The 11498-nt window shown below is 37.1% G+C and overlaps 1 protein-coding gene across 1 annotated transcript in view; it reads left to right on the forward strand.

The window, feature by feature from the left end:
- POLR3B (RNA polymerase III subunit B) overlaps nt 1-11498 on the forward strand; it is a 72357-nt gene that overhangs the window by 24107 nt on the left and 36752 nt on the right. The window contains exons 13-18 of the mRNA XM_005421792.2: nt 432-593; nt 4252-4452; nt 5476-5638; nt 7595-7748; nt 9021-9095; nt 9865-9963. Of these exons, the coding sequence (XP_005421849.1) occupies nt 432-593; nt 4252-4452; nt 5476-5638; nt 7595-7748; nt 9021-9095; nt 9865-9963 (854 nt within the window). The remainder of the gene's footprint in view (nt 1-431; nt 594-4251; nt 4453-5475; nt 5639-7594; nt 7749-9020; nt 9096-9864; nt 9964-11498) is intronic.

Here is an 11498-nt window from a genome sequence, read left to right on the forward strand (position 1 = left end):
GGAATGTGGAGGAGTGAGTGCAGTGTCTGAAAACAAACTGCACACTTCTTCTCTTCCCCCTTCACTAGGAACAAGTTGTAAAGGTGCAAAAGTTATTATTCAGCATAAACAGAACAAGACAACTGGGGATAAAAGTATCATATAGTCAACTTAGGACAGTAATGTAGCAGGATAGCATAGAGAAGTATGGCTGTGCTAAAATATTTTGAAGGAATGATTGAAGCAAAGCAAAAAGGGATACGTGCATAAACTTGGACCATTCTAGTTAATTTCTGTTGAAAGTTCTCTAATACTGTAACGAGGCAAAAACTTGTGGTAAAACTATCATTTGTGAAACAGAAAAGTTACATTTTAACTGACAAGTAGTCTCTTTCCTCATTTTATAGACTTGAAGAAGTATAATTTTTCCCTTAACCATTTTGTATTTCCAGCTTCTTTCTCTTCTGTTTGAAGATTTGTTCAAAAAATTTAATTCTGAGCTGAAAAAGATTGCTGACCAGGTGATCCCCAAGCAGCGTGCAGCTCAGTTTGATGTCGTGAAGCACATGCGGCAGGACCAGATCTCCAATGGCATGGTTAATGCTATATCCACAGTAAGTACTTCTGTTCTCATTCTAGGATGCAGAGCTTTTCCACCATAATGAATGATGGAAATGTGTGCATTTGTTTTTGATGAATCTTCTGGTTTTGGTTTGAAAAGCAGATCTATTTAATGATTTTTATAGATTAAAATTGGAAAACTCTGTCAGGGGCAGGGCGTTTGGAATTCACTGAAGAATCAGTAATCATCAAGCATTTTTTATTTCAAATGGATGTTTTACTTTTTGAGAAGGAATGGTAGAAGCAGGCAAATTTATAATAGTGGTCATGGTTGTATTTATCCAGCTGACTCTTCTAGATTCTACTTGACTATGTAGTTTTTTATTATCTGGATTTAGCTGGGGTCAGGTTACATCATTTGTACAAAAGATTTTTGAAAAACAGCAGGAAAACATCATGAGCAGGAGGAAAAAAAAAATCCCCTCAACCTCAATTTTGAGGTCTTTGAGGGCAGTGCCTTTTTATTTTGAAGTTGATGAAATGAACAAATTTGCAGCATAGAAGTTTGTACTTCTCTGCTAATGGTACTGATCTATTTAACAGGGAAATCTGCTGCATGCCATAATATTAAAAAATCCTGATAATTACCCTTTAAATATTTGCCTTGGATTTTAGCCTGTTTCTGTCTTTTGCTGGAACAGATACTTTCCTTCATGCCAGTGGACAAGAACAATAATAGCTACTAACTTTGTCTTTCACCTCAGATATTTGCAAGAGCAATTTGTGAGATTGCTCCTGAAATCCAGCTAGTAGCTTGTAAAAGATTTTGAAATGCATGATTTTTAAGAGAAATTAGGTTAGACATAAGTATTTTAGGAGCTGGTAAAAATTGTGGAACCTAATTTTTAATCTTTGGTGCTCTTGAGAGGACTTTTCTGCCTAGTATGAAACAGGTTTTTCTTTGGTTCTTGTAAACAAATTAATTCCACATATTCCATCCAAAACCACCAACAGTCTGTAACTTACAAATCCCAGTGTTAAAGCTTATCACTGTTTAATTTTATGAGTGCCCCAAATGTAGTTAAATCTCCACAGTGCACATAACCAAAACAATTGACAGATTTGTTTCTCTAAATGCTAGTGCTTTCTTCTAGCTTGTGCCAGGTTTTCCATTTGGACTGACAGAGATAAATCTGCAAGTATTCAGCCCATATTCAGTAAAGTCTTGTTCTTCCTGTGTCTTTGGACGTTTTTTTTACTGCCACATAAGCAGTTAAACACCATCTGCTCTTAAGCATTGAAAAATAATTTCTCAGGAGCAATGCCCAGTGCACACCATTCAAGAGATTAAGCAAATACCATAAAAATGATTCTTGGAAATTACAATCTCCAATCTCACCAGAATGCTTCAATGATAGTCTCAAAGAGCATGAAATAACTGAGCAGATTCATAATTACACCAGTAGCATGCAAAAGAATTCATAGCCCTACTGCATCAGCTTTACAGTGGTGCTCAATGATGTTTGCTACAGGTCCTCTCCTTACCCTGGAAAACCCCAGAAGAGAAGGTAGGGCAGGCAGTAGTGCCACAAGCCTGATGGACATAGCAGCATCTGAAGAATCACCTGATGCCACTGAGGGGGCAACTTCCCATTCATAAGAGTTCTCAACAGGATGTTCTCAGTGGGGGTGGTCTCACAACTGCCCTGGCCTCTTTTGATTTTCTTTTTTGTGGACAACTTTTGAAGGATCCACTCTGTCCCTTCCAAAGCCCAAAGAATATTTTGGATAATGTCTTCAGGCAGCAGTTTTACTTCCCCTTTTTCCCCAGCCTTTTTGATTTTAGACTCTTCTGGGCAGCAGAGGAGAAACCACATACTTATTTAGCCTACAGATGCAATACTTTCTAGTGTGAAGAAAAACTGCTGATTTATTGTATTCTTCCACTTACACTCCCATAACTCTCAGTCTTTACGGAATGAAATGGTCAGTGAGTGCACCATTCCCAAAGATGCTGAACAAATGAACAGGTTTCATTTGACTGACTTGCCATTGGTCATGATGTCTTCCCACTTGCTTTTACAAATTTGAAACTATTTGGTAGTCTCCAGTAGAAGACTGGAGACTATCAAAATAACAAAACCATTCATATGGATGGTGTTTTCTTCGGTTGATCACTGAATGGGATTGTGCTGTTAAAAGTGGAAATAAAAAAGCCAAGCAAATCACTCTCTAAAAGGGTTTTGGTGTAGTACAGCAAGGAAGCTTCAAGTTATTTGTTAACATTGGTGAGCTGAGTTTGCCAAAAAGGGTTCAAGAATTAGCAGAAGGAAGTCCTTGGGAAAATGTTATCTTTGGACTGAACATTAACATGATGCCTGCAGTAAATAGTATTTCAGACAGGAACTTGCTGTATCCACTGACTCAGGTGCTGAGAACTGGATATGGAGTAAATGTCACAAAGGCAAAACTTTTAACACCAAATTTCAAGATCGCAGTAGTGTGATGGTGGTCACAGGGGTCTTTGGATGAGGGAAGAGACGAGGATTTGACTCTATATTTCAGAAGGCTTGATTTATTATTTTATGATATATATTACGTTAAAACTATACTAAAAGAATAAAAGAAAAGGTTCTCAGAAGGCTAGCTAAGCTAAGAATAGAATCAGCAAGAATCATAACAAAGGCAGCTGTCTCGGACTCTCTTCAAGACAGCTGTGCTGTGATTGGCCATTAATTATAAACATCCAAGATGGGCCAATCAAAGATCCACCTGTTGCATTCCACAGCAGCAGATAACCATTGTTTACATTTTGTCCCTGAGGCCTCTCAGCTTCTCAGGAGAAAAAAAATCCTAAGGAAAGGATTTTCATGAAAAGATGTCTGCGACACAGTAGAGTTTATTAAATCTTGCATGGAAGCATATTTGTGTCCTAGAACATGCTCTGAACTCCTCTGTTGTTGTGATTAAAACCACAAGTGAGAGTGCCTGTGACAGTCCTGAAACACAAAACCTCTGCGATGTTCATGTATCTTACATTTCATATTTGATGTAATCCAAACAGAAGTTGGGAGGACCTGCTCCTCACACACACAGACACACACAGACACACACACACGGACACACACACACACTTCCCTGGGAAGACACATCAGTGAGTCTTTTTCCTCTGGATTCCAAAACAAAAGGCTTCAAAAAAGTACAGAGGGCTTTGATGTCAGACTTCTCTAGCATAAATGTCTGTGTTTCCTGCAAAAGTAACAAATCATGAAAAAGGCAAAACTGAAAGCTTGTGGGATCTATTGTGAAAGTGTTATATCACTCCAAAGACCTTTTCTCCTTTCTTAAATACTAAAAAAACCAAATCTATAAAACAAAAACCAAAATAATTTAATTTAGCTAAATTTGAGTATTAATTTACCTGTGATGGACAGGTGAAAAAGACTATTTGTGTGATGGAATATGTATAATAGCAAAAGTATCCTCTCATCTGAAAGAGCAGTCCTGTTGTTTCAGCTTCTCTTTAATACCTAATACAGATGTGCTATAACTAGGAGTTTGTAGGCAGATAGGTAGTTAGAAATTTGATTAATATAAACGGGCAGCATTTGTTTTGCAAAGCTCCTCAGATATCATTCTGTCTAAACTCTGGAGAAAGTCAAGACAAGGACAAACTGCACAATTTTTTTTAACATTAATTTTATTCTACAGGGAAATTGGTCTCTAAAGAGATTCAAGATGGACCGCCAAGGCGTGACACAAGTCTTGTCCCGCTTGTCTTACATATCTGCTCTGGGAATGATGACCAGGATCTCTTCTCAGTTTGAAAAGACAAGGAAAGTGAGTGGTCCTCGATCGCTACAGCCATCTCAGTGGGGAATGCTCTGCCCTTCTGACACTCCTGAAGGAGAGGTGAGGAATTTCTATTTTGCTTTCTGTGTTTCTTGTCCTGACAAATGGAGACACTGTTTAATTTGAAGTAGGTGGTCCTCTATCAGAGGAATAATTCTGATGAAGAAGTATCTGCAGAGATAAATTATCCTCAGCCTGGTAGCACAACTTGCGTGACTTCTTACATCCTACCTGTTTACATCCGGGTCCTCCTTACTATAGTGTCTTTTTTTCTCCTGCATAGACTGTCTGGAAACAGTTCTGAAATCATTTCGCTTTATGAGAATGACATGAACAGGTCTCATTTTTGCAGTGGAACTACTTGTTCTCTTTTGGTGAGAGCAGAAAGAGAGGAGTCCTAAACTCCTCTCCCTTTGTTCTGTAATAAACATTCTGTTTTCAAGTTGCAGTATCAACCTGCAGGTTTCTGGAAACATGTACCCGTATTTCTTTAGCGGTCAGCTTGAGGAAGAAAACCATCTTTGTACATATTTCAGTCAAGGAATTGATTCCAGCAGTCTTGTTTTGTTTGGCTTTCCTTCTCTTTCTTTTTTTTTTCTGGATAGAAGATACTCTGGGGGGAGGAACTCTGAACTTTCTGAATAAGTAAATATAAGCTAGTCTTACTAGGCAGATGAAATAAAGTTACACTGTATAAGATACTTTTTCATTTAAAAATGTTAATGTTTGTGCTAGAACATACAGGATACGTGGAAAATTGATCAATGGACTGATCTTGCATTTCCATTATGCTGCTGAGTAGCTGAGGAGAGAAACATAGTGTGGTAACTTAAAATGTGTTTCAGTGCCTATATTTTTTATTAGCTTGTAAATGCTAAAACATTACATTTCAGTGTGATATAGAAAATTCTACCTTTTTTTTCCTCTATAATTTTACGGTAATTAATTTAATTTCTTTCACTCTGTCATCTTTTTGTTTTTGTCAATCATAAATACATTTTGGGGAGAAAAATGCAAGTATGGTATTAACACATAGAAAGAGAAGGGATAAAATTACTGGGTTTTGATTTTGTTTTTTCCTAGGCCTGTGGTTTGGTCAAAAACCTTGCCCTCATGACTCACATTACTACGGATATGGAAGATGGCCCAATTATTAAATTAGCCAGTAATCTTGGGGTTGAAGATGTCAACTTGCTCTGTGGTGAAGAACTTTCATACCCAAACGTGTTCCTGGTTTTTCTTAATGGTATGTTACTTTTCACCAATCTTGACTTTGATTTCTTGCTGATGGAGAGTTAGGCTTCAGAAACCTCCAGTAGTTCTTGGATCACAGTCAACAGCAGATGCTGCTTTCCACGTGCAAATAATTTCCTCTGTAAATATTTTGATAGGGTTGGGCAAAGTAGATGGGCCAGATGATCGCACTTAGTTTCATGAAGTTGTGTCTTCAGAACTCTGACTGCAGATGTGTAGAGCTGGGAAATAGAAGCTTTCTCAAATTTCAGCCCTGTTTTTAAGCCCACTTGCATAAATAGGCACAAAAATATGTACATTTAACTAGGGGTTTGTTTGTTTGTTTTTTAGATATTGGCCAAAGGAGGTTCCATTCATGAAGTAAAGAAAATAACTTTAATTTGTAATATGTAATATTGTAATAAATTCACAAATTCAGATCTTCCTTTACAGAAAGCATTTAGTTTTCTGTAATCTTTATATGTTTTATATATATTTGTGCATTTTAAAGAGCCTTTAAAAAAAGAAAGGAAACATCAGAATATTATTTTTGAAGTTTAGCAATGCCATTCTCTTTAAAAATACTTGTGAGGGGGCATCTTGCTTTGTGTGTGATGAGAAAAATTAGACCATGGAAAACAGGCCTGTCTTGTTAAAGGGATGTTTTGGTACATGTGCTTTGCATCTGCACATTCATATTTCTTTTACAACTGATCTTCTAGCATTTCTAAACCAATAGGTACTATGGTATCAGATTTCAAAATACTGACATTTAAAAACTGTAGCTGTGATTTCAAAACAGCCTTTTGTCAGTAGCATCCACTTCCAGGGACAAGTGTGTAATGTTTGTCACCATGAGTAAGTTCTCCATTTACCCTTGAATTAAACAGCGGTTGTTCTTCCACCCTGCCTTTTCCTGGTAACATAAAAGCAATACTTGATCAAACTATGTTCTTTTGCTCTGCTTTTCTCTAGCAGTGTGTTAAAGATAAGGTTCAGTGAAACCACATGAACTGTCTTCTGTCTTGTGGTCCAAAGGGGAATGTAGAGCCAAAAATATTAGACTCTTCCTTGACAAGCACAGTTTGGAGTACAGAGCAAGATAGTCGGTTCCCAGATGTAGATGAGCTAGTACTAAGTGGGACAAGTCAAGTTACTGTTCAATCCACTGATTTGGGGTTCCATAAAAAATTCAAACTTCTGGATAGCTGACTTGATCCTGATTTAAACTTATGACTTAAGAAGATAGATACTCTGTTAAGTACAAATTCTTTAAGCTGTGAAGACCCTTCTGTTGTGTTATAAACTCCCTAACCTATCATCCTTTGTCTTCTCCTTTAAAGTTTTTAAAATGTGAGCATAGATGTTTATTTTATATGATAAGATTACTTTGGTAAGGCGACTCTTTAAATGAATTTTACTCTCTTGTTTGTTCATTGTGCATCAGAATATTTAAGTATGAGCTGAAGTGCCCTGCTAAGATAGCTGAGTTGAGCTAAGTACCTAAAAGAGAAATTCTAGTGCTATTGTGAGTGATCAAATACATCATAATATCAGGACTTCAAAATTTCTGACAAGGCAGCAGGGCCGTTCCTTGGTCTGTTCTTGAAAACCTTGAATCCGTTTCAGTACAGATGAAATTGCAGGCTTGAGAGTTGTTATCTTGTGTACCAACTGATTAATGGGCACCTGAGCAAAAACATACTAGAAGAAAGCTGGAAGAACCACACCATTTGGTTTCTCAGGCTGTTTGGAAGCATGCAGGTAGATGACTTGTGAACTTCTGACAATTTTGAATTGAGAAGAAAAAAGAGCTGGTTCCTATTCATGTTAGAGAAGGGGGATTTTACAACAACTCATTATTTACAAGAAGCAGAAGTAATTCTGTGCATGCCACACATGATCAGAATTTGTAAATATTTTTGGATGTGCAAAGGATGCATCAGGTATTTATTCTCTCTCTGACCAGGTAACATCCTGGGTGTCATACGTGATCACCAGAAATTAGTCAACACCTTTCGGATCTTGCGTCGAGCAGGTTATATCAATGAATTTGTTTCCATCTCTACAAATCTCTCTGACAGATGTGTCTACATTTCCTCTGATGGAGGGAGATTGTGCAGGTAAACTTCTCATCAGAATTACCTCACTACTGAACTGACTATAATAAATTTCTATGCACTGGGCTAAGACTTTCACAGGAACAGATTTAAGCAAATTCAGTAAGACTTGAGCGTCTCTTTTCTCCTTAAATAAGCCCTCATTCAAAATAGGCAGAGGTTGGAAGAGACAGAATGGGTTAATGAATATATACATATTTTAGCATTGACTGGCTGTGTGCATATTCTGTGCTCACTTCAACAAAGCAGCAGTCACAACTGCTGGTGGCATTCAACTTTGTTCATTAATTGAATCTCAGAGCATGTTGAATGCAGTTTGAGGCATGTCAGAGGCTCCAAAACAGTAAATACACAAACTGTCAATTAATCATACCTGGTCAAGAGATCCTGAGTAGGGCCATATTCAGTGGCAGAGAAATCAGTTTTCCAGTCAGGGCTAATATGTGTCATTTGGGAGATGGCAGTAAAGCTGACCATTTTTAAAATAAAAGCAAGGGAAACCATGTGGGTTTGCAAGGCTTTACCAAGTTTGCTTTGTGGCACCCCTCACCCTGTAATTGTTCAGATATCTCTATTAACCATTTAAAAGTGCTTATTAGTCTTCTAACAGTTATTTAGACTTCAGAGGGGGCTCCACAAGTATCTTGTAGCTATTTGCTGCTCTTTATCAAAGCAACTTGTCCAAATAGCAACAGCCCTTGACATTGCCTTCTTGCATGCCATCCTTTGTGTCGGTGTTTTTGTGTGGTAGGGAAGCCTTCAGAGATCCATGTGCTACTGAAATTTATCGATTCATCAGAGATTACCCACAGTAAATGCCTGTACTTTACAGCGTGTAGGCAATTGCAAAATGCAGCCTTACATGTGGACACTTGAGCACAAACTGTGAACTTAGTGTTCTGTAAAAACCACAGTACCAAATGCTGTTCTTAGCTTTGTAGTTTGGGAAATCTCAAATCTTTTAAAGCCGTCATCAAAATCTGTAGGTAAAGCTTACAAAATTTTAGTTGAATGATTTAAAGGGGAAAAATGGCTTTCACCTCAAAATTTAAGTCTTTATTTCTCTATTACACATTTTAAGTTATATCAAACTAAGGTCTGAATAGTTACAGATTTTATTTATGTGGTTTTATCAGTTAAAGGCCAATAAATTTTAAGAACAGTTTATTGAATAGGTTGTGCATAGACAGGGTTCTTAGTGTAAGAATAAATTAAGTTACCTGCCTAAGTATTTGCTATGACCATCCTTTTTTTTTTTTTTTTTTTACATTTCAGGCCTTACATAATTGTCAAGAAACAAAAACCTGCAGTTACAAACAAGCATATGGAAGAACTGGCTCAGGGCTACAGGTACACAATTCAAGTAGGCCATATTGATCTTCACCAAGTAAATACTGTGTGGAGATTCTTCAGTCAGTCAGTATTTCACAGTCTTGGGGTTAGCTAATTAGAGAAGTCTGCTCTCCTGTATAAATTCATAATCTTTGTACTGGAGGTTTTCTGTTTAAAGTCAAATTAGGGCTGGTGTTCTTACTTTGTTACTGCTGTGAGATTTGGTGAGTATACAGAATAAATACATCTCACAGCCTCATCTTGCTGCAAGTGGAAGGTTTGAGGCAGTCAAACCTTTCAGTCATCCTCCTGATTGAAAAATCAAACACCTCACAGGAGTATCCAACGTAACCACCCTAAACTGGGCACATTCAGAGTTTTTGAAAGTCATTGCAAATTCTTACTTAATGTATTTAAAAAAAAACCGCACTAATACAAAGGCATTTAAATTTAGGTCTAATTAAATTCCACAAATCACAAAAATGTATGTGATCATCCTTATATTAACCTATATATACAGTGATGATGAGTACATATAGGAAGATTTTATGTAGTTGTTCAAGTAAGTAGCATTCATCTGCCAGACTGTGATGCAGTGAATGGGCAACAGGATTAATTAAAAAACTGTATTTTTCTTCAATATGTCATATGCACAGAACTCTACATGTAGAAGTATTTGTCTCATTTAGCTTTACATATTACATTCCTTTAATATATGTACTAAGTATTTTAAATTTGCAGAAATATAAGGTCAGTACTTCTAGTGTAATTTTTAATTTATCTGTAGGAATTTTGAAGACTTCTTGCATGAAGGCCTTGTCGAATATTTGGATGTGAATGAAGAAAATGACTGTAACATTGCCCTGTATGAAAATACAATCAATAAGTATGTATGCATTCAGTAACTGGTGCAGGAAAAACTTATAGGGTAACTCTCTGAAATGCGAACATATAAATAATGTTACTGTTTTCACATGTACACACTGCTCCCTTGATAATGGTTGAAACTACTCCAGGTGAAAGCTAAAGAGAGAAATCTGTCTGCACACATCCTAAACTATCCATGGGAAGTTATAAAAAGTGGTTCAGATTTTGAGAGAGCTGTTTCTGCTACTAACTCCCAAAAATATTAAATACTTGAAGGTATATCCTTTCTTTCTCTGGATGTGGCTCTTTGTTCTGCTCATTGGGCTGCTCATCATAAATAATCTTATCCAATAGGTATCCAGAAGGCAAATGGTTCCACATGTTATTTGATTATCTTAGCCTATCATGATTGTTTGGAAATTCCTTTTCTGGCCGTAAAGGGACCCTAGACACCCACCTTACATTAAGTGAAATTCTGGAATGAGACCTTCCCTTTGACTTTTGGGTGTACAATAGGTCCCAATAAAAATGTCAGCATCATTCTGTGTATTCTTTACCACACATCTTAGGACCAGTTTTGATATGTGATTTTAATTCCGAGAGATTTCCAGATCTGTTACGTTTTCCACATATTTGAAGCACCTCCTGCAATTTTTTTTACTCTTGTCTTCTGGCTGTGATTAAAGAGCCCACAGTAAAGGAAGGATTCTTTTAAATTTTTAAGTCCTCCTATCTTTTTAATGGTTTTAACTGTTTCTCTGACAATATCCTGTAACCTGAAGCCTGAATATGAAATGCTAGACGTTATCTCTGTGAATGTTTGATCAGTAGATTTATGCAGAAAATTCTTTTTCTAAATAATCTGTCCTGGTCAAGTACTCCTGCAAGCTAATAGAAATACATCATTGATTTCAGTGGAGCTGGGTGAGCTCTTCAATTATCTTTAACCTTTGCTAAATGTAATGCATTAACTCTGCTAATTTAATTGCCTTGCTCCTACCCAGGATTTTGAAGACTTTATCACTTTAAGAGATTACTCTTGCATGCTCTTGACTGAGTTCTGTATACATGAGCAAAGAAGAGTGCACACAATTGCTGTCATTTGTGCCGAAATTAAATAGCTTCCACAAAGCACCAGAGCTGAAAATTTAAGTTACAGGACAACTGACTTAGAAAGGTTGATGGGAATATGTCACATGAAATCATTGTTTAGTCTAAAAGCGGAGGAGAAAGTGAACTTCCAGTGGACCAGTGTGAGGAAAGGACTCCTCAGCAACTCCCAGGAAGCTCAGAAGATTCTTGTATTATCCATCAATTGTTTTGAGTTTGGCTTCAACTCTAACAGTGGCTAACTGTGCCATAAGTATCTGAGCTTGCATCGTATGAGCACATTGCTCCTTGTGTTTGGTAATGATACTCCCTACATCCTGAATAGCTCAGTTGAGTACTCCCTTTCCCCAGATGACCATCCTGCATTTTAAATGGTGTGACCATGTTGGTACGGTTTGTTCTGGTGATGCCACTGATACAACCCACTATCTGAAGTATCCCAGT

This window comes from Geospiza fortis, unplaced genomic scaffold (assembly GCF_000277835.1).
Source record: "Geospiza fortis unplaced genomic scaffold, GeoFor_1.0 scaffold173, whole genome shotgun sequence".
NCBI classification, from domain to species: Eukaryota; Metazoa; Chordata; class Aves; order Passeriformes; family Thraupidae; genus Geospiza; species Geospiza fortis.